The sequence below is a fragment of the Hyposmocoma kahamanoa genome, unplaced genomic scaffold, assembly GCF_003589595.1.
Source record: "Hyposmocoma kahamanoa isolate Upper Pololo Valley unplaced genomic scaffold, ASM358959v1 62, whole genome shotgun sequence".
NCBI classification, from domain to species: Eukaryota; Metazoa; Arthropoda; class Insecta; order Lepidoptera; family Cosmopterigidae; genus Hyposmocoma; species Hyposmocoma kahamanoa.
The window spans coordinates 11,346,431-11,371,651 of record NW_020653850.1 but is presented as its reverse complement, the minus strand read 5'-3'; the positions used below and the strand labels follow the sequence as shown (position 1 = coordinate 11,371,651).

Sequence of the window (25,221 nt, the reverse complement as noted above, 5' to 3'; positions counted from 1 at the left end):
TTGCTTTGAGACTCCTAATCAAATTGGTCCTACTGAGAAATCTCAGTAGGACCAATGTGGAAAAACGAACTTTTAAAATTGGTTTTGGTCCTAGTGTCTGTGCTTCCGGACTTAATTTCCTTACTCTTCTAACCATAATACGTAAAAGGAATTCCTCAGTTGGAGATTTTAGGAATTAGTGTGATTGTCTGGTAAAAGCGTTGTTTGTAAGAATTACATCACCAGTATCAATCTGTAATAACGAGTGAAAAATAGTGGAATTAACTTCGTTCGCCTTTCATGAAAGTCTAATCGCAATCCAACGAGGCTGACGTGGTTCCAAATGGTTATTTTAAGTAAAAGTAGTTAGTAATAATGGTAAGTTCTCTCTTTTACTTTTAGTAATTTTTAACCGACTTCAAAAAAGGAGGAGGTTCTCAGTACGACTGTATGTTTTTTTGTATGTATGTTACGCGATAGCTCAGGTATTTGTGAACCGTTTTCATATTTACATTTTTTTGGAAAGACCCTCCTCCATAGTGGTCTCATTTAATTTTGAAGAAAATCATCCACCTCTAAGGGTAGCTGTTCACCCATGAAGACTCACTTTTATAAATAGCGCCTAAATTTTATTATAAGAAGCAATTATTTTAATGGTTGATTTTGCTATTCTCCAATTCAAGGCGTTTTTCTCTGTCCATATACTTTGAGTAGTGAGAACCGATTTTTGTTATTACCTCCTGTGTCAAGTCCCGTATAGTGGCGAAATAGGGGATGAATCCGGGGTTGTGCACTTTCCGGTAACCGATTTCAATAAAACTTGGTAATTATATGTAGTTCTACGTACTTTTGAGGTCGGTTTTTTTAGTACTCTGTACTGAGATTATGAATCAACAAAATAATGCCAATTGTATTGATGTAGTGAGAAAATCTGTACGCGAATGGAAATATACAATCATTGACACGTGAAACGCTAGAAAAAGGCAGAAATACAATGTGCATATGAACCACTAGCTAAACTACTAACTTATATCTGGACGTTTGATTTGAAAAAAAAAAAAGATTTTTATGGTCCTTTGATTTCGATTAATTCGTTCTGCTATATGTAGCCAGTGGTTCATGTTATGAACGTTGTTAATTCAACCTTTTTTAGCATTTTTCTGAATTATATCTACGAGTACAGTTCTTAAAAAACAAGACTATAAGTTAAATGTCACGATGTTTTACTATCATGATATTAAATTATTTTTTGTGAAATTACTCTACTGGTTTGTTATAATTACTAATACAAAGATCGAACACCAATTAAAATTCCTTCGATACGGCTGCATTCGAACCAGCACATTCCAGCAATCCATGGTAGGCGCTCTGCTAAGTAAGCCACGGACCGATCCAGCAGGCCTTATGATTTTTCTATGTGCTTGTTGCAGCTTTGCTGCACGGCACATGCTGAGCGGTGCCCATTCAGTATCAGTAATTTTAGTTTTTAAATTATTTTTATGTACATACAATTTAAAGGTACTGAATAAATGTTTCTTTCTTTCTTTCTTTCTTTCTTTGATTTGATTTTTAACGACTTTTTGCTGTAGCGCCATCTGTGAGAAATCTATTCCTTAACTCAGCTAGGTACCTTTACAGCTACCAGCAGCTGACTAAAGATGTCACTTTAATAACAACAAGACTTAATCAAGAGATCTTTGTCTCAACATATTGCTCGAAATGTGGTTTTAAAGTAGGTGCTAAATTACTTAAAATAATATTCAGTTTGTTTGAAGAATATTTCCATTTTAAATAGTGGATGGTTAAAAGTAATAGTAGGTACATCAGATTATAAATGGAAAAGGTCAGTTTGTGTTATTAAAGTGAAATGATTATTTTGATTGAAATCATCATTTTATTCCCATTAACCTTGGATAAGCTTGATCGACTTTAGCCACTATTCAGCGAGTACCGATTTAAAAATATCAAAACGATCAAAATGATTTCCTGTATAACAATCAATATTACATTATTTGTGTGTGATAAAATGTACAAAAGTTAGATATAAAGAAAATACATTTATTTGACTACCATAAATGACACACATAAAAAAAAGAACAAAAAATGAAGTGTCAAAGAGGGCCATCGGTTCGGCTACCGGGAGTATGGTGTAGAAAGCCCTCGCTGATTTTCTGCCTTAGCGAGTGATTGTCATATTGTTATATTTCACAAAACAAACAATTTCCAACTAGGTCAAAGAAAAAACAGATAGTACGTTTTTAGTTTTTATTGGTTCAAGATGGTTCCTGCTGATTAAAATTAGCAATAAATTTTGATACTCTGGTACGAGATAGTAAATGGCATTCCTGCGAAAAAAACTATTTCAGAGCCTCATTTTACGAAGGGGAATCACAATATCACCAATAGATCGGTTTTTGATAACAATCTAATTTTTATCCTTGCCCTGTTAAAGATATATTTACAGGGACTGATTAGATAATCTTATTCTATAAATTTGTTGTAGAACTTTGTCGGTATTTGGAAGAAAAAGTTCTGTCTTTGCATACTAACGCACAACATGGACGCTTATTTCTTTGTGAGTTCAAGTAGAATGTAGTATAAAGTATATTTTAAAGATTTAAATGCTCACGTCCCATTTTTTAATCCAATTATAGTGGTTTGATGTTAAAGAAATTATATTGAATTGCTTTATGCAGATCAGTGCCAGTATTTACATTTAAAATAATACAAACACTGTGAGTATATTATATACCAGATATTATTTAATTTGTGAACGTAAAAAGCTACATTTTATTAAAGTACAAAATTTCTCTTACTAGATCCGGGCAAGAGGGTAATAAGTAAGCTTCGAGGTAATAGTCCATGCGGGTGTTTAGCGGCCGCGCCATTTACGCAGATTGCGTGCGCAAATACTCCACGCTTATGAAGAAATTTACCTTTATTGAATAGCCCGATCATGAGATTCTCAATTAAGAAATCATGTCGAGAAGGTAGCTTCACTTTGTGAAATCGTGGCAGCGATTTTTTATTATTACTTATATTTTGAAAAAATTGAATGGGTATTTTCGTTTTTGGTGGTTTCAAGTTACATAAACACGAATAAATGTATATGTATAGATACACGTGTTATTTTATGTTAAATCTCTACTATCAATATTATTAATAGTAGAACTACGTAAACGTTGTTAACTATGGATAGAGTTAAATCAGACACAATTTTTAAATTGCGACAGGATATACAAGTTCATAATTCTCAAGCAAAGTAAAGTACCAATTTTCCGATATGGAAGCATAGACATAACGAAAAAGCTTGCGCCCACAATTGAAATTTTAAATTTGCAAAACCAAAAAGTGATTGTTTGTAGGTATTTTAGTCTTATCCAGTTCGTCGCAAGGATATAGTTTATGTACTCGCTTACCTCATCCATATTCATTACAGCAGTAGGGTTTTCAGTCTTGCTCCATTTCCGCATGCCGGTTAAAAAAACTGGTGCGGTTTCGAAAATTCCGAGTAAACAGACACTTTCGAGACTATTGAAAGTAGGTTTTCATACTTATAGCCAGTCAAAACATGATATTTTAATTAAGTTCTTTATAAACTTAAATTATAAAATCAGCAATTATGTTACATTGTGTTATATTATTATAAATAAGAGATTAATTATATATTATATATAAGAATTTAATATAGTTTCAGGTAGGGAGGACTAGATTTTACAACTATCGTGCTTCGATCTGCACAGATTATACTAAGCTTCACTCTACAGTGTCGCCATGTCCATCCATGTTACCATTATCCTGTTATTCGTATAGATGGCAAACACTATAATGCTTGCCATCGTGGTGAAAGGATTTGCCAAGCGGCGTACGATACTCGCCGATCAGGGTACGCCAGACATACAAGAAAGACAAAACCAGAATAAAAATGACTGTTAGTTTAGTATACTTTGAATGCTCTTTAATTAAGTGACTTAAGTCTTTCAAATCTCGATATTCCCGAGACTGGAAACATAAGTCTCAAGTCTTAGAAATGTAAAAAAATCAAGGAGACCCAAAAAATTTTCGAGACGAGGTTCCGGGATGAATGCCCGTCCTACTGCAGTGAAGCTTTTTTATAAAAAGGAGAATTAAAAAGGGACACCACACAATTACGATACTTAATCCGGCACTGCAAATGTCGATAAGAATAATTCTAAAAGTTTAATGTCATTTCGTGTTAAATCACTTAACACATTCGGCGCTTTGGCTTTAGTCGTATGAGTCGTTTAGGCATCATATTGAGATCCGTTAAGTGACCTGAAACTAGTAATGTACAGTATACGGAACATAATACCTGTCTATTTGTTTTCAATAGTTGTCTCACTATAACTGTAATGTTTAACACTCCAAAATTTACATAATCACAAATAAGAATTTACGAATTTGCTTCCTTGCTTATGTACTGACCTGCGTGTATTATGGAATATATCTTCTTCTTAGAGGAGACTTGTGGATTGAAGTGGAATTAAAGTTTCTTCTTCATTTTTGAAGCGAGTTAGGCAGGTAAACACCTAATAATTTACACATGATTTAAATTTACGATAAAAAGTGAGTGAGGTTTTCAAAATTATCAAACCGGTTATATAAAAAAGAAGCGATAAGTAGAATGTATTAGTTTATTAATAATTTATTTGTATAATTATATCTATGGTGCGTTTCATCTACTTAATTTTAATTTTATCTCTCATATGTTTTTCACCTTAGACATCCTGTCGCCGTGCTTAACTTTGTATTTATGCGTTATTGTGTTGTTTTGATTTATAGAACCTAACAGCTGCAATAAAAGTATGACTGTTTGTACACAGGCTTTTAAAAAAATGTCTGCTTAAAAACATATTTTGATGCTCTCTAACTCGTAAAGTCTTCGTTCAACTGCCTTATGTATTTCCGATATTTATTTATTGCTGGTCTCATATTGATACTCAAAGTTTATAATATCCGCGTGTCCACTACTCTTCCGATACCCGATTAGTCTGGATTTCACCATCGGACAAACTTGAATCGGATGTCGTAGCAATGGAGAAACACCCATGTTACGTAGTCGTTATCTTTTGCGTGTGGCCGGCCTTATCCGTCTTAAAGGTGCATGATAAAAGTGTCCACATACGGTCGCCACATGAAATTAGGCTATCACCTCCTTAGTGACAAGATTATTAAGTTGTACCGAGAAGAAATAAATATTAACTGATTTCTATTTATTTTATTGCGCAGTACATTCATGCCCTAGTTTTATTTCTGACAAGGAATAAAATGTTTAGGTGAAATTTGATAAATGTCGATTACAATGACACGTAGGCTTAGCTGAAATTTTCAGTGGAATATGATATAGTTAAGAAATGGATTTATGTGCTTTACTACTTTACTCTGCTTTTCTTCAATTGCATAAACAAGTCGAATTACATTGGCATTCAAATGTAGTAGTCATAAGATCACGAGGGTAAAGTTTCTGGTGATTTCAAATACTGCATTAAAAGCTGAATTATATAATAGTAATTAGTGTAACGAGATTGTCGTTACTTATCTAATACTTTTTAAAATTGTTCAATATCAAAACACATTAAAAAATATGTCACCTGCACTATCTTCTGACGTCTTTCGCGCTCTATTATCGTTCGTAAATTTCATAATATTGATCGATTGTCTACTTTCAAGTACCTTGAAAATTTCCGATATACTCGTGCTGGATAGTTTCGATGGGATTGACATGTAATCAACTGGTAATAATGCGAGCACTGGGTTCGGGAAAGATAAGACCAATGACAACAGAGCAGTGACCTCCGATCCGTTCATGGCGGGCACATATAACTGACAATGCACTGCGTGACTAATAAACAAATCCTTCATCGTGATTTTGACAATTCTGTTTTATTGCATTAGTACGACCGGCAATTCATTGTGTGTTATAAAAGGACCTGGATTATTAGAATTCGTTTCCTAAAGAAAGTTCTCCTTATATAAAAGTTAAATCCCAGTATTGTTTACAAAAACTTGAAACGCAATACTGAATGGTGACCGCGGTAGCCTATGCTTTCCCACCTGAATATGACACCGTGTATTCAACTACAAAATAACATAAAACTGCTGTAGTTGACACAGTAAAGTGCACCGTTATTGTCAATAAATACGATTTAAAATTGTTTGTTACGGAACATGGAACCCTCGGGTAGACGGATTAGCCGTGCACGCCTGACCCATTGAAACGATCGATTGTTTCCTTATTGTGCGCTTGTACCCGGTTCTAGTAATAATTACAAAATTTTATGCCATTGCTTAGGACTTATGAATAATACCATCATGAAAGGGTAAATAAATGCATCTAAACAATTATTTCTTAATAGTTTAACAATATTCCTTACACAGTATTCATTGGTTAATACAAAACCTATTCACTTGATGATAGAAGAAAAACCTTTGATCGACATATTGTAAGTGAGCAGGGGGAAAACGACAACGCAGAGGAAATTGCAGAGAGCCTTTAGAGTTCATTAGAATGTCTAGTAATCGTAAATCAAATTTAAGTAAATCACCTAGAAGTTAATGTCAATAAAGATACTGTAATAACACTTCATTCTAACAGTTTTGAGGTAGTGAAGTAAATTGCAATTCGTGTAGTTCAAGGGGTCACAGGAGATAGGTTGTTGATCAATATCGACGTAATGAGGTGTCTCCTACAAGGCGCCATTAAAATCCCAGTGAAAGCAATTAACAGTATAAGGAAACTAATTTAAACTACCAGACACGTGGTTGAAAGTAGATATGGACCACACGCAATAGTGCCAGAAAGATTTTTCTTTTCATTAGCACTTGTAAATACTACTGCTTCTATTGATTTATGGTTGGAATAAAGACGTCACAACTGCCTGGTGCTAACGAAGTTCAAAGAAAACATCCCGGACATACTTCCACGATTTTAGAGATTCACTGCGTACTTCAACTGAAAGTTAGCGTTGAATTAATACGCGGAACCAGTAAACGTAGAAAATGATTTCGTAGAACTTCAAGTTTTCATTTAAAGATAATGCTCGATAATCTCTCATAGAATTACTTACACTGTAAACTTTCATGGCGTGTTACTAGTCAATTACCTAAGATTCGTTCACTTCTCCACTTACTGAAGTAGCTGTTTTCAATGTTTCACACACGCATAATTTTCACACTTTGACAATTGTTAATCTTGACAGAGGAAATAAATTCGCATTTGTAGTCGCAGTCTATAATGAGCCGTAAGGTTCTGCCAGTTCTACAACCAACTTATCATAATTCGCCGTAACTGTCGATTTAGGAAAACAAGGATTGGATTCGCCCGTTCTTTAGTAGTCAGTGTCGTTAATACTATAAGAATGTCATTCAAAGACTCCGGAATTTTTCAGTTTGTGCGTCATTTAAATTTTTCAATGCATCCTGTGTAATCGCAAACGCCGTTTTCCAACCAATGTTTCTAATTTATTACTCAAATATTTTATCAAGTATGTTGACCTTTTCGTCACAGACTTATTGGGCGATATATAAAACAAAACCGATATAGTGACAAGTGATTAAACATTTTCCAAAAGTATGGCACTAAAACATGTTGCGTAGCTGTGAAAACAATATATTAGAGGAGTTAATTAAACTTTAATATATAAAATGTATAATGGAATATAATGCACTCATGGGCTGGATGATTCAAGTATGTTCATTGTGTATTTAAATTTATATTTATTACATTGGTGCATTTGTTCGTGTGCAGGTGGTGATTTGCGGTGCGGTGCCGTCGATGGTCAGGTCAGTGCGCCTGTACAGCCGGTGCTCTCATATGTTCGTCAACGTGCTCCCAAACGGCACCGTCATGGCTCATTCCAATGTAAACGACCAGCGTAAGTACTGCTAATGTTCCTTATGATATTGTTTAATATAATAATCCTATTTTTTTTTGCCTATTTTGCAATTCTTTAACTTCTTAATTTTTTAGAAAAAAAAGTTTATCATTCGCTCCCTGGAACATTACATCTTCGTTATTTTAAAAAAGGTACTAGTATAGATATATGTATATCAGTAGGCATATCAAGTTAGGTGGTTGCCTGTTGGTATTTTATCTTTGTCTTCTGTTTGTTATGTTTTGTGTTTAGTCTTGTTTGTAATACAATTATTATATATATTGTATTGTAGAAATTCATAAATTTGTACGTATACAAGGTAAGGTAACAATTAGTTGGCAATATTTGGGTTTTTTTTATGTAAAATACATCATCATTTTTCATAAATTCATCAACAACTTTAGCAAACAACGCCGCGACGAAAATTTTGTGTCTCCTGTTCAAAAAATTATTTCATATTATTTTCTTATAAAGTAACTTGGTATTATCAGTACAGCTACGGTCACTTGCTGAAATATCCTCTAAACTTGTTTTGCTACAGCCCGTAGAAATATAAAAGACATGTTTATATCGACATAATGCATCAATAACTGAAATATCGTATCGTTTCCATTAATTTCACTGTTACCATAGTGCTGCTTTTAGTATGCTATGATTTAAAGAATGTAAGTGTCTTATTAATTATGTTATCGAGATGGTTATGAACAATTAATCTTGTGAAATTTTCGTAATTGCTTTACTCGTTTATTGATGTCGTAATATTCCTTTGTTTTCTTGAAAATCGTTGTAAAATACGTTGTTAAAGATAGTATTTTATTTTCTTACTTTCTTTATATATTGCGTATCTAAATTATTAGATAATTTTAATTCATAACATACGTCACAAATCACCATCACCGCTCCAACAAAGTGTGAATGGATAGTTTTTGAATAATGAAGTGTGAGAGAGAAGGATAGAGTTGACGTATGACAGATGTGTATGAGTTTCGATGCCGGTGTTTTCAAAATGGCCACTACAAACATATAACAATTTTCCGAGTGAATATTTCAGAAGATTAAACTATTGAAGAATAGTCACAATCTAATAATAATAAAATGACCTACGGAACTATTCTCTAAGAGACGAGCTTGTTCGAAACGGTCAAGTCTAGCCCCCATCGAAACTCGGGTTTGTAAGTCATCCATAGTGGGAAAACGGCTGTAACTACGGATTTCGTGCTTTGAGAGTAGGTCCCATTTTCCAAAGAATAAAAAATGTTACTACTACTATTCTACATACTGGTTGTTGTGTCCGAAGTAGGTTCACAGTTGTCGTTGAAGTTTTCTTATTTTTTTAAATAAAAATTAACAATGGATTATCACGTTATTTCCATTCAGCATGGATCTTCAACACGTTTGTGTATGTCAATTGGTATTATTTACAATATAATTAATTTTAAATTATGTAAATGTCACGTTCACCCTATTTTGAGTAAATAAATTTAATTTCATGTAGACGCAAAGTTTTACCCGACTAATTTGAGGGTAATATTTTCCATGCGTATGTAAGTAAATAAAGTATCCTGCGTGTCATTAATATAATTTAATTTTCAATGTTTCTGAAAGCTCCTCAATCGGCCTTCATAGATATTTGATACCTCCGACAAAAATGTTACATTCTTGTTTGCTAAACGAATTCATGAACAACTGATCTGTATGGAAATAATTTGCTATTGAAAATTTCCCTGTATGCCTGCAATGAGAATGCAGAAGTGGTGCTGTCTGTACCTGCACCTATGATGTATTGGCAGTACCGTAGTACAACCAAGTCAGACCGTGGTAGCGCAAACGTGAGAAACTATAGGAACATGTCAAGTCAACACTTAAGAGGTCAATGGCCAACAATATAGTAACGGGGAATGGTCATGTGTAGTAATGTATGTTCCGAGCAGGTATTGTTAGCCATGGACTGCGGAAACGAAGGTCAGGGTTTGTTTTTTTTACAATTTAAGGCGTAATTTTATATTACAAATCATACAGTCGTGACGTATCAAGGATAAAGTTATTATGCCTCAAATAATATTCAAAAACAAAACTTTGTTCAAATATGGATAGGTAATGGGAAAAATACTACACATGTGCTACAGGTTGTGTACACAGTGCTGTGTATAAAATTCACCTTTTATTTACGTTATAACAAACCGGCAACGGTTATCAAAGAAAACGTTCATAAGTACATGATTGAGAGAAAAAATTAGATAGAAAGCTAAACAAGGTGATTAAAACAAATAAAGTAGAATCGTGAAGACATAAGTCTGTTTGAAAGGAGATAGTACACAAGCATATCCTTTCTATTTTTTCGGCATCTTCATGAACAGATAGGAACAAACAAACTAACGAAACAAACCACTTAAAACGTTGTATAGGTGCTTACTCCAGGACATATTTAGATGAACGCTAAAAAAAGGTGAACTATGATAATAACGTTCATAGTAACCACTGATCACGTATACCAGAACGTTTAGTCGAAATCAAAAGACGATTGAAGTAATTTTATTTTATTTTATTTTTTATTTTATTTATTTATTTAGCTCACCAAAACTATATACATTACAACATTCAAATATTTAACAATACAAAACAAAAGCTTAATGCTATAGCAATTATAGGTGAAGACAACATGCAAGATAATAAGAGTGTTATTTTAACATTTACTACTGCAATTTTAATCAATCAAACAAATTAAACGTACTATGAAATGTGACCAGTGGTTCGTATTATGAACATTGTTATTTAGCGTTTATCTAAATATGTCCATTAGTGTATAAAAGAACTCAGTCTTTCTTTTCCTGGGTTCTGTAAAAAACGATTTTTATGTACTGAAATATAAATGTATATATATTTACATTCTTCTTCTATTTAAGTGCACCTTCCAGGTGCCCTTAAAATCTCAACGATTATTTATTTTTTCTGTTAAATACGTATAGTATATTTTCTGGTCACCGTTTATTTGGTCTACTATACTGTTTAGCTACATAACGTAAGCATTTGTCTTTCCCGCAATACTCTACCCCTTATTATCTTCAGATGAACTGAGCTATTTTTCAAATGAAAAAGTCTACTTCGGAAAATGTTTGTTATTTTTGTATTAAAAATACTGCTATAACCACAGGCGTATGGGAAAAGTATATCGTTATAAATTTCACTTCTAATATGACTAAAGATGAGCAGCAGAGCCAAATGTTCTTATCTTCTTTCGGAGAAAAAGTACATATCCAGCTTCGTTGTTTTTTAACGCTCAAAGCTTAACTTCCCACAAAAGAAGAGGGAATAAAAAGTATGCTTCCGAGCATTTGATAAAGTCTGTCTGTCTACAGTGCGAATATGTTATCAGGAAGGATGAATTGAGGATAAAAGGCTGAAAAAATCTTACACAATTGAATTGAAACCTGACCTATTTTTGCCGCCAAGCAGTAATGTGATTAATACTGCGTTCCGGTTTCGAAGGGTAAGGCTGCTGGTGAAACTGTTATGGCAGCTTACCATCACGCGCACGACTTGTTTGTCACTTGATGTTATAAAAAAATAAAGAAAATTTCAGGCACATGGGACTTGTCATCTTTGTGATTTAAAGCTCTGAGTGGCACTGCAACTATTTGGGACCGGCGTGTCGCTTACCATCAGGCACACGACTTGTTCGTCCTGTCACTTAGTATTAAAAAAAATTCTTAATTAGAGCTTTTTAATTAGTGTCCCGTCAAAATGCCTTGTACCAACATAACAAATCATGACGCCGATTCCTTCACCAGTCACAACACCTTATTGGTCAGATTGGTAATGGAAAATACAGTAATATAATTTTCAGTATCTGTCAAACAAACCAAATCCTCAAAAATGTTTTAGCCATATTTTTAATTAGGTAATTCGTTTTAAAAACTAGTGACCAATATTTTTATATTTTCACATATATTTTTATTTCATAAGTAAGTAAATTACCATTGAAATCGGCAAATTGATTAGACAGTACTACTCATTCATAAAGCAGATCCCCTGAGAAGTATTAGTAAGAAGCTTATTACAGAAGCGTATTTATTGTCGGGTAATTTTCAGGTTAGTGTTCTCTACCTAATATAATTTTGGTGGCATTTTCTATTTTTTGAATATTGTAGCATATTATTATGAAGAGTATTATTTATATTCAAGTGTAGTAACCTGAAATATTATCTAACATTGCACGATAATTTACGCGAATACTTAAATAATAAAACTTGCCACTAGGCCACCACCTTAGTAACCACTTAAAACAAAGGGTAGTCAACTATTGCTATCCAGGAGCTACTTTTAGTCAAATTATTACACTGTTAAGTGATTGCAACTTTGATAAATATACAACAGTGATTCTTATAATAGGTGATAGTACTAACATTAGTAAAAAAGAAGTAAATAGTAGCATTGACGTGTTCTTGAGAATTCATGAGAAGTGTGGGTGTAAATTCATACTAAGTGCATTCCCTTACTGCTCTAACCTAGGCATCGCTCGTAATAAGTATATATACAACATAAATTCGCACATTCATAATTTGACTTGCCGTCATAGTGACGTTATATTTTGTTTTGATATTAATAAGTTCGTAAGGAACTTCAATCTTTTTGAGGATAATTTACTTTTACCCCAAAGGTATCTAAGACATATAGCTAGTTTGCTATCTTTTAATATTAAGGACGCTGTTATAGAAGATATAACACAGTCCCACGACAATGCTCCTACTTTAAGTAGCAACAGTATACTTTTTAATAAGCATAATTTAAACGAAAAAACACGACAACAGAAAAGTCTAATCGTTTCCATGTAGTACATCAAAATATTCAAGGCTTTTCTGGCAAAACATTAGAAATAAGTCTTTTTTTGCACGATATTTCCGTTGACGTGTTTTGTGTTACAGAACACTGGCTGAAAGATTACGAAGCCATTAACAATATTGAAAATTATGTAATAGTCAGTTCGTTCATAAGAAAGAGCTTAAGTAGAGGCGGATCCATGATTATTATTAAGCGTAACTTAAAATTTAAAGAGCGTAAGGATATCACAAATCTTTCTACTGAACGAACTATTGAGATTTCATGTGTGGAATTGGATCAGTTTGTCGTCTTATGTGTATACAGGCCCCCCTCTGCTAATTTTAACGAGTTTGAATTAATTATGGAAGACAGTTTAAAGCGGATTTTTCCAACCAAAAAAAACGTAGTAATATGTGGAGATTTCAATGTAAACCTGTTGGAAAACTGTTCTACTTCTGTAAGACTCATTAATTTATTTCAAAGTTTTAACTTGATTAATCTTTTTTTAGAACCAACTCGCATTACTGCCTCATCTTCTACTTGTATTGATAACATCTTTTGTAACACAGACGCAGTGTCTAAATCAATAATTAATTGCTTAAGATCCGACCATAGTGGCCAATTGGCTTCTTTTAATTGTAAAATGAGCAAGAAGGTAGACCAATTTCTCTGCAGACCGATTACCACAGAACGAATAATTAGATTTCAAAATAATATCGGCAATAGTTTAAATTCCCTATCCCATATACCGGAGGATCCAAATACTTTATATAACACGATATTTGGTTTAATTAAAAATGAATTTGACAATATATTTAAATCGAAAACATTAACTTTCCATAGAGAGACTAAATTCAACGACTGGGCAACAGTAGGTATTCATAAGAGTAGGTCTCGTTTGTATGAGCTATATGCTATGAAAACCTATAATACTAATTCAAATTTCATAGAATATGTTAGAATTTATTCGAAAATATTTAAAAAAGTTTGTGTAGCTGCTAAGGTTAAGTTTCACAGCGACAAAATTAGACAATCGATAAATAAATCTAAAACTACTTGGAGCATAATAAATAAAGAGTCAGGCAGGGTTAAACTACACGATAGAGATATAGTTTTAGAATTAGACAGCAAACTTATAAAATCTAAAGATAAAGTAGCCCAAGCTTTTGAATCGTTCTTTTCGGAAATTGCTGTGAACACTACAAAATCATTAAATTCCTCCCCTTCACTTGCTATTGATCTCCTAAAGGAAAATGTTAACGTTTGTGGCAGTTTATTTAATTTTCGTCATGTTAATCCACAAGACATCATAAAAGCTTTTAAGTCAATACATGTTAAAAAAACTGAAGATCTCTGGGGCATATCAACTAAAGTTATAGACTCAGTTATTAATCTCATTTCCCCACAGTTAGCTGTAGCTTTCAATAGGTGCGTTGACGAAGGTGTTTTTCCCGATTTAATGAAATACAGCAAGGTTATTCCCTTATTCAAAAGCGGTAGGCAAGTTGATCCTAGCAACTATAGGCCCATTTCAATTTTACCAGCTTTAAGTAAAATATTCGAAAAGGTTATGCTAACTCAATTACTGTCCTTTTTCGGTAGGAATCATATTTTTCATAGTGAACAATACGGGTTTACTAGTGGTAGATCGACTAGCGATGCGGGGGTAGCGTTACTAAAACACATCTTTGATGCTTGGGAAAGGTCCCAGAACGCTATTGGTGTTTTCTGTGACCTCTCAAAGGCATTTGATTGCGTTGATCATAATACTCTTATTAGGAAGCTGGAACATTACGGTGTAAATGGCAAGGCGTCGAAACTTGTCTCGTCATATCTCAACGGTAGAATTCAGAAAGTAGACATAAATGGAGTAACTTCTTTGGGTTCTCCAGTAAAAATGGGTGTTCCGCAGGGCTCAATACTTGGACCTTTCTTATTTCTGATTTATATTAATGATCTGCCATTCTTTGTTAAGGACCATTGCGAAATAGTGTTGTTTGCTGATGACACATCCTTGATTTTTAAAACAGACAGACATGACATTAACCATGACCGTATTAATGATACCCTCTCTAAGGTAGTTTATTGGTTTAATGCTAATAATTTATTGCTTAATGCCAAGAAGACAAAATGTGTTAAATTTGAATTACCTAACGTAAAATCGACTAGTCCAAGCATAGAAATAAACGGAGAAAAGTTAGACCTTGTTAATAAAGCAGTCTTCTTGGGAGTGACCTTAGATAGTAAACTTCAGTGGTTTCCACATATATCGTCCCTGGCCAGCAGATTAAGCTCCGCTGCATACGCAGTCCGCAGAATACGTGAGCTTACCGATGTTAGTACTGCTAGACTAGTTTACTTTAGTTACTTCCATAGTATAATGTCCTACGGGATTCTCATGTGGGGTAAAGCGGCAGATATTCAAACCATATTTGTATTGCAAAAACGAGCGATTCGTTCTGTGTACCGTCTAGGCTCTCGGGTATCTCTCAGAGAAAAGTTTAAGGAGACTGGTATCATGACTGTGGCATCGCAGTACATTTACTCAAATATTTTATATGCCCGTAAAAATATACATAATTTCAATAAGAAAGAAGATATCCATAATATTAACCTTAGAGCTAAGTCCAAACCACCATGAGTTTGGACAATATTTTAATCGAAAAATCATATTGCAAAATTGTAGACTACGTGTTAGATAAAGATGTATGGAAAGACGACATGACTCCAGAATCCACACAAATTTGATTCAAAGTGTATTCCATAGCATTTAAGTTTATTTGAAAAGAGCAATCCCTAGAGTTTCTTGCTCGTTCTTCTCAGGGAGGTCAGCGTAGTGAACGAGCAGTAGCTTAAATGTGACGTTTTCAAGTGTAAATTTATTTTACCTATGGAATAAATAATCTTTGACTTTGACTTTGACTTTGACCGAAATTAGGTAGAGATAACTTGAAACTTACCCTGCCCTTTAAACGAATTTGGGACTTTGTGAAGATGAAAAAAATTAAAAAAATTCCTATTTGTATTGTATTGTATTGTTTCTGTTTATTTTTATTTTATTTTTTCTATTTCTATATTTCATTAAGAATAATAAGTTGTTATTGTTTAGTTATTATTAGTTCATGATAAATTCACTTGCAATTTTGTGAATAACATGTAGAGGTTGTCCTCCAATAAGTTTTTTAGAAAGTGACTTTTGATAGATTGCTATGATCGCCAACCATCTTTTAAATTATGACAATTATGACAAACTACGTTTCAGTGGATTATTTTTGGATACGTTATGTGTGATTATTTTGTTAAAGTGTTTACATCTAAAACATCATGATTACGACATTGTTATTGTGTTGCTACGTTACGTTTATCTGGCTACCCAAAGGCTGGTTTAATGTTTGTCTATACTTGAGAAATCATCATTTTACTTGTGCTTTGATAAGATTTTTTATTTGTTTGGTATTTTTAACTCCATGGTAAGACTATAAGGTAGTATATTAGTAATAATACATCTCCGGATGAAAAGTTTCTGCAGTGTTTGGTATAATTTACGAATTTTAAGACATTGGAGAACATTTTGACATTGATATAAGACGTTGATATCAAGAGAAGAGGCTTTGACACGTAGCGTGCATGTAGTAACGATATAAAGATAACCCGCATGATACATCACAGGTTAGATATATAGTAGTTATATAGGTTAGTCTATGTCATAGCCCCGGGTAGTATTACAGATATACAGCATCCATTGTAGATATCCAATATAAAATAAAGCAATGTTTATTGGATGATAACTTTTATAATATGTATGAATTTTACTACTTACTCTTAACATATACCTTCGGTGTTATGAATAAAGTATTACAATATTATTATATAGAGAAAAAGCTAAATATGACAAAATTTTGGCTGGCAATGAGGATGTCAAGAAGCTCGTCTAAATATATTGATTTTTTGTTGAGTATCTTTAAATTTGACGATATATAAATGACTGAAGGTCAAATAAACGTATCTTTATGTATTTTTTAAATAAAATAAAATTATACAAAAATACGCTCAGACACAGTAGCCTTCGAATTTCAGCTGATGATAGTACGCATGCTAACTAACAACTTAGCTAAACAAAAATTTGAATTCGCGAAGAAAATTTGAGTCTCCACGCAAATTGTCAATAAGGTTTCGACATTACACTTAGCACTTCTCTAAATAGTGAAAATCAAAACACTTAATTCGCGAATATATAATAGCATTATTCTGTCAAATTACTCAATATGTGTTTGTCGTAAGAGCGTGCAAATTTTAGCGCAGTCACCTGTTCAAACAATCGGACTTTCACCTCTCTTTTTTTTTTTTGGTTTTTGCTCGGGCAAATTCTGGTTTGCCAAGGAATTATCGCAACTTGTTGAACGACAACCGTGCAAAAGACATTTATTTCAAAACAATGATATTAGACCTTTTGAAATGTGGCAATTACGTCAAGCAGTTCGCATACAGCCTTGACAATGAACTAGTGTGTGAAATCATTTTAATGTTTTACTAATTCGATATTATGTTTTCTGTAGTATGGTTGTAGTATGAAAGATGATGTAGTAATGAGGATACAAAGAATAAATATGTTGATGTAATGACGGCATAGATTTATAGAGCGAATGTGGATGGAGGCGTGCGGAGATGTGTATATAGTACACAGAAGACTACATCTCCGTATCATCTCATCTATAATACTATTATTATCTCAATTATATTGGAAATGGCCTTAAAATGTGCCAAGAATAAACGGGCATGTGTGGAGAAATTGATGGGAGTAGAAGAAGCGAAGGAGGTTTGTCAGGAATGTACAAAAAATTTAAAAAATACATATCGTTTGGGACATAAACGTGATGATATGTATTTCTTAGCTTTGATTTTATTATAGCAGTGACCGTAGCGTGGCAGATTATGTGTGATAAACCTCCCCGTGACAATATTTATTTAATTTGATAGAGCTATTTGGTAAGGAACCGTTGTTATACATTTTGAAGAACAAGGACAAAGATATGAAATTGCGCATATAGCTGTCTTTGTCGTTTAATCATAGCCGCGAAAACAATGAAACAAATAAAATCGGGTTTTTTAGTTTCTGTTTGTACATATTTTACATTATATTAGTTATTATTTACGTATGTCTAATTACATTCACGTATTGAACTGTGCTAAAAATGTTTTTCTTGCCTTTTCCCAATAATTTATATATATATATATATTAATTTGTTTTTTGTTATTATTTCTTTTCATCTCGTTTGTCGCGCTCAATTTTTACGTTGATAAAATTACTGTGTAGAACTGTCAAATTGTTTTAAAATCAGCTGTGACCTTGCAGCCATGTTTGGCACTGTGTTAATCTTTTGCAGTTATTGGTCGCTGGGCTCGCGATGACATAAAAATGTGAAGTCATGGTGCTCGCCACGTTAGCAATTGTGATAAAATTTGAAAATCAGTCGAATTTGAGAGCTAAATATGGATATAACAGCTTTAATGAGGTGGCATACTACGGGGGCTGGACTATATAAGTTAAAATAGATAGGTGTCTACCATTGACTTACGATTATATGGACGTCGGGTCCGCGCTAAAAAGTGTCCGCACTTGTAAGGCGCTAAAATCGTATACAGAGCGCCAAACTCCGCTTTAGTCTTCATTTGTTCGACTGACAGCGCGATACTGCGATGACATTACAATTTAAATTTCGAATAGGTTGACTTGGGACATTTTTATCGTAGTTTTTGTATTAGACCCGTCGTCCATTTATTTGTAAGTCAATGGTGTCTACGTAACATAAAATCATGTATGACTATTGTCCGTAGTCTAAAGTATGATAAAATCTGATAGATTGTATAAAACTGTGTAAGTAATAGTTTTTTGAAACGTTGTTGTATTTAGACATAGTCATCGACAAGCATTCTACATTATGTTTACGTGCAGACCGTCAAGTACGGGTTCAAATTACATATGCCGACTACTGACCTAATAAGTATTGCGACGATTGCACTTTATCGGCATTTGGCTACACTATGTGTAAACAAAGTGGTATTGTTTGATGATTCGATTTTATAAGAATGTTGCGTGAATGCATTGATTTCCTCCCGTGTTCTCGGAAATCGGAAACATTTAACGTCTCCGTTCAATTCCATATTCAAAAATATTTCTCAAATAAAAATGTAACTTTCTAAATAAATTAATTCAGAGCCGAAAGCCATTAATCTAATATGAACAATAATCGCGTGAGAATAAACATTTATTTGTTAGTAAGAAAAAGAATTTAATCACTTGACCCGTGTTAGCATACGTGTTAGTTGTGAGGCAATAAAAGAAACTACACGGCCAATATTAAATTTAACGATTTAATATTGCATCACCAATATAATTTGATCTTTCTATCTTATGTTATTATCAACAAATTCCTACTGCAATAGAGTTCTCTTCGATTTTGTTGGTTGAAGTCTTTAAGTGCCTTGCACCGCCTACCGCCGAATACCGCGTGAAATATGTGACGCTTTTTAATTAAAATTAGATTTTAACATGCCGATAACAAAATTTAATTATTCACAATGCGTTAGAAAAATAACTGGCCGATGTAACGGGAGCGTTTAAAACCCGCGGGGTATTATAGTACATTTTTTGAAATTAGAACACAATCAAATTATGTTCCTAAACGTTCCATGTCACAACTTCCTCATTTATAGAAAACGTTATAAACAAGTTATTATGTTTAAGATTTTGTGGTTTATTTTTTTGCACCACTTCATCGAAAGATTGGCGGCAAGATAATTATATGAAATCAATCGACGTAGGCGGTACGGCGCCTTCCTAAATTAAGTTGTTATATTATAAAAATATAATATTAAAGGTCCATAATGCCCTCCGTTTCGCAAAAAAATACCACACGCACGCATCCTCATTAATGACGTATTTAATAAGGGAGGAGTATAATTTGTGCGCTTCGAAAAATAACCTATTTTAAAAGTTTCGATGATTGTCCAATTCTCGATTGACTCTTGTATTCTTTGAATTTTGATTATATTCGATATCAAGGAGTCTGTTTTTTATTGAATAACAATAGTGTTTAAGTCCATGCTGACAGGTTTGATGGCACTCGATAGTTTGACTTTTTACCAATAAGGCTTAAGAGCCAAAAAAACTTATAAAAACATTTATTAAACAGCCTAGCGTGCAAAATCCTCGTTATTCAGGGTAGCGTTTGACTTAGTTTTTGTAATTAGGTGTTGCATGACTTATTTCTTTAGAATGTCTAATTTTACTGACTGTGTTTGCCTTAATTTAAAGTAGTACACTAGGTAAATCCAGATAAATTCGTGACCTAACTAGGTGACTCCAAAGGCCATTTTTCTAATATTTAACGGGTAGTAGAGCTATCTGGCTCTGGAAAACCTACTTGGGTAGCTACCACCGCTCCACTAATCAACTGGTAATGCGTCTATGGTATGAAGGATACGTCATTAGTTCATCGTCATCACAGTAATAGACATTGCGATGGCAAATATTTTCAATCAGGTAGAACATTAATTTCATTGTTTGTTTTCATTGTATATATTTATTAATTTATATTGTTTATATAGCTGAAAAATAAGATAAAAAAGTAAGAAAGTTTATAAATAGATAATTTCCGAGAGCCGTAGCCTGGGGCATCGTGCCCAGAAGACTGACAAATTTGCGGATTAGAATAAATTAAAAAAAAAAACATGTATAGAAGTGCAAACCTTAAAAAAATTATAGAACTCCGATGGCATCCTTCTGTCATTAATATTTTATAGGTCTGGTATAATACCTACAACTCAATTGAATTTGAAATTTACCGTGAGCTTGACGGTGAGGGAAAATATTGTAATGAAACCTGCACGTTGAAAATGGTATGTAATCCTTGAAAAACATGTGAAGTCTCTAACCCGCATTGGCCTAGCGTGGCGGACTATGACCTTAACCCTTACCTGAGAGGAGACCCGTGCCCAGTGCTGGGAGTTATAAATATGTTGATGTATAATATAGTATAATTAACTAAATACACAACAAAAGGATCTATCAAATCTGTGAATAACATTGCGTCGTTACGTATATAAGTTCCTAGTAAATCGACTATAGTGCTCATAGTAAAAGCCTTAACCCGGTTGAAAACACCACAATGGAAGTTTTCGGCCCTGTGGTTAAAAAAACAATCATAATCTTCTCTAACAAGGCCTTTAAACAAACATGCAGATAACTTATCACAAATTTTATTGCTAATATCAATATACAATATCTGCGTGAACTGTACGCGCTGGGTGGCCAGTTGTTATGAACAATCAATTCGACTAAAAAGTATTAAAACGTAGTGTTTGAAAAACATTAAACTTTGTAACAATAATACGCTTTTATTGTTACTAAATGTTTTGTATTTTGTTGCATTTTACTTTTTAAAATGTCACTTGATAAGACTTGGACTCTATATTATCGCTGGGCTGTTACAACGTTGGAAGATTTCGTAGCATGTTGTTCTTGGTCGTCCTAGGGCTACGTGTTCATGTGTAAAGTCCGAGCCTAACAATACTGTATTTTTTTTAAAGAAAACAATGTCAATATTATTGGTCTTAAAATTATCTACTACTTACAAAAGTATCAATTAGTCTACTGTAAATTGTAGATTTTTTGTAGAACGTATGCTGAAAATTATTTTTTAAGTGTGGAATCAATATATTAAATTCAAATGGCTCACGAATCACATATTATGTAAATGGAGTGCTATCATAAAGACTATAATAAAATTATTCAGCAGTGCGATAAAATGAGCTAATTAAAAAAAATACGTAAACACGTCAATTACAATCAAACTCGCTTTTTTCGCTTCAACAAGCATTATCATTATCAATATTATGACTCAAGTCTCACTTTCGTATGCCAATTTTAAACTTATCATGCTTTTGACCTGATTTGATCCTAAACTGTAACAGTCCTTTTTTATGATAAGACAAATTCGATGCAAGGCATTCGTGTACGCTTCGTATTGGGAATTTACCAAAGTTTCGTAGGAATTTCTTTATATCAAAAGTAGTTTCTCTCTGTTTTGTTAAATATTGTAGTTTGTAAAAGCAGAAAAAAAAGATTTTGAACCTCGTCATATTGCGGAAATTAGGAGGACTAACTCCCATTAGTTACAACACGAACTTTTCTGGGTTAACTAGTAGCTCGCCGACGGTTACGATGGTTATGTCAATATAAACAAATGTTTAGAATTTAAATATACCTCTGGTTTTATTAAGAAAAAACCCTGACCATAAACTTTTACTCGATTCACATAACGTATTAATACATTGCTCACATCATTCTACAACGACGGCCGTAAAACTGATAATACGCTACCAAATCAACTGTACTTGTATCAATTTCTAATACATAATACGAAATGTTATTTTGTGTGAAGATTGACCTATTCAATATACGTACATGAAACTTCCTACAGCTAAAACATTATCTAGTAAAACTAAATGTCAATTCAATCCTCTATAATCGCGAACGTCAATTTAAACCTCGATGAATAAAAACTTGTACCAATTTCGAATACATCATTTGAAAAGTCATTTTGTGTTAATATCGATTTTTTACGTACTTATAATAAATTTCTAATAACTAAAACGTCATCCAGCCGTCAATTGAATCCTATACATATAATCAAGAGCGTTAATTCATACCTCGAAGAACAAAAACCTGTTTTATTTTCCACAATATAATTTGAAATGTTTTTTGTGTGAATAATGAATTTTTCATAGCTACATGAGACTTCCTACAGCGAAAACACTGTCTAGTAAAAAGAAACGTTATTTCAGGCGTATATAATCCATAATATCAATTAAATCTTGAATGAACAACAACGTTGCATATTCATAAAATGTAAAGATACGACAGGCTGGAGAGCAATCATTTACTCATCATTCAGATACGATGCATATTGAAAAGTATAGCTCAACATTCGTGTCAATGCCACATACATAGGGTCTGTGGTCACGCGTCCAGTCTGCCTAGACGTAAATTGATACGTGAGATATCATTCAATGACGTTACACATTTCTAGATTGTCATTTATTTTTTATATTTTATACTATTTTCTATTTGTACAGATCCTTGGTATATTGTTCAAGTTAATTACTTCCCAACACTCAAGCTTTTGAGAAACCAGGTTCTGATGACTGGAAGGATTGTTTTTGCATGTCGGTATGTTACACGATAACTTGTGAACCGATTTTGATGATTCTTTTTTGTTAAAAAGAGAGTGCCTCAGTAGTGTCCCCATTTAAATTTGTAGAAAAAATTCCACGCAAACTAAAGGATAACTGACTTTTGAGTTCGGATTTTTTTAGTACTCTGTACTGAGACTTTGATTGTCCTGTTTAAGTAAACTAAATTAAGAAAACGCATAATATAATTTTCACTATATAATTGTGTGTGTGCAACTTTGGAGCAATCTAAAGTCCACACAATCTAAATTCCATTTGTAGATTATCTTATGAAATTAATTAAATCAAAACACATCAAGAGATTTGTATGAATGTCTAACGTCTAGCTGTATGAATATGTATGGCGACCCTAATAATTGAATGCAAATAAAGTAAGATTCATATTGATATTGGATGTTGCAAAATATCAGGTGGCAATTTTGTATTCATTGATTTGTAACTTTAAGTAAGTTAAAACATTTTATGATTGGTAGGTATTACTTGAATTCTTTATTAAGGCAAATTAATTCCTATCAATATACAATATTGCTAAAGAATCAAATTCCAAAATATAAACGACATTCGTACGGTTCTATTTTTTTAGAATTCCGTAGTCAAACTAGGAACTCTTAGAGTTCCGTCATGTACGGCACCTCTTTAACAAGGCCCTTGTTCGTTTATTCACGATTTGTAATAAATTGAAATAATCTTTTTCATTAGACTCATACGATGAAAAGTGTAATAAATAAAATATATACTCATTCCATTGAATACCGTGCAGTTGTATAAGTTTTCCAACAAGCAACAAAACACGTCATAAAGGATCCATGTTAAACGCTTTAGTCTTGTAATATTTGGTGTCAAAGCAATTTTTAATTGCAACAAATCCAAAAAACAGTGACTAAGTCTAACTACATAATGATGTCTCGGGGTGGCGGGTGCAGTGCCTTTCAAATCTCTGCAGTTTAAAACTCATAGTGGCACACTGCAACAGTTATGGACAGGCGTGTCGCAGTGTACCCGACTTGTTCGTCCCGTCATCGTCATTTAAAAAATAGATAATAAAAAAAAATGTATAACAATATTCTTAGATTTGGCAAAGGCGTTCGACACTGTTTCTTTTCCCATTCTCATCGATAAACTTGAGGCGCTGGGTATAAGAGGAACACAACTTTCTCTTATACGCAGCTACCTCGAAGATAGAACTCAGAGAGTAAAAATTGATTCAGAGCTTAGTCAGGATGCAAACGTCTATTACGGAGTGCCTCAAGGTAGCACTGTCGGTCCTACCCTTTTTCTCTGTTACATTAATGAACTGTGTCAAATGAAACTTAGAAACTGCAAAATTATTTCATATGCAGATGACACCACATTGACATTCTACCATGATACTTGGGAGGGCGTCTTTGACTGTGCGCAGGAAGGGTTTAATATAGTAAGAAATTGGCTTGCAGCTAACTATTTAACTCTAAACACCGAGAAAACTAAGTACATTGCATTTTGTGTCGGTGGTCAACAATCCTTAACTTTCAGCTATAACATTCGGGCACATTCTTGCTCTAACTGGAGCTCCACCATATGTACCTGCGCGTACATTGAAAAAACCCTAAATATTAAATACTTAGGTATCACTATTGATTACCTCCTCTCCTTCAAAGAGCACATCACAAGCCTCACTCAAAGACTCCGTAAACTCATATACATCTTTAAAAAACTAAGACATGTGTTGGATTTTAAATTGTTTAAATCTGTTTATCTATCGCTATGTCAATCGATCCTATCGTATGGTATTTCCTCATGGGGAGGTGCGGCAAAAACCCATATGTTGCAATTGGAGAGAGTACAAAGGCTAATCCTAAAAGTTAGCCTTTCTAAACCACGTCTATACTCCACGATTAGCTTATATCGCGACACAAAGTTACTCTCGGTCAGACAAATATATGTTCTTGCCACGGTGCTAAGACAACATGGGAAGATCATATTTAATGCTCATCATCCAAACGCACATAGGAGGAGGCATTATATGGTATGCGACCCAAAACTATTTAAGACATCCTTTGCACATAGATTCTTTTGCCATCAGGGACCTAGACTGTACAACCTTTTAAACAAAAGTCTTAATATATACAGTATGGTAAAATATAAATGTAAAGATACAGTTGTTACTTGGTTAGTTACTAAAACTTACGACGAAACTGAAAAACTTTTAACCATGTCGTAACAAGCGATAAAGGCCTTAAGTACGCACATCCATTCATCCCACGCATTTACTCACACACATGCACACTTACACACC

The 25,221-nt window shown here is 33.4% G+C and overlaps 1 protein-coding gene across 3 annotated transcripts in view; it reads left to right on the top strand.

Annotated features, from left to right (window-relative positions):
- Positions 1 to 25,221, top strand: part of LOC113229447 — a 107,148-nt gene that overhangs the window by 70,938 nt on the left and 10,989 nt on the right. For all 3 annotated transcript variants that reach the window (XM_026463039.1, XM_026463038.1, XM_026463040.1), the window contains one exon: positions 7,748 to 7,874. In XM_026463039.1, the coding sequence (XP_026318824.1) occupies positions 7,748 to 7,874 (127 nt within the window). The remainder of the gene's footprint in view (positions 1 to 7,747; positions 7,875 to 25,221) is intronic.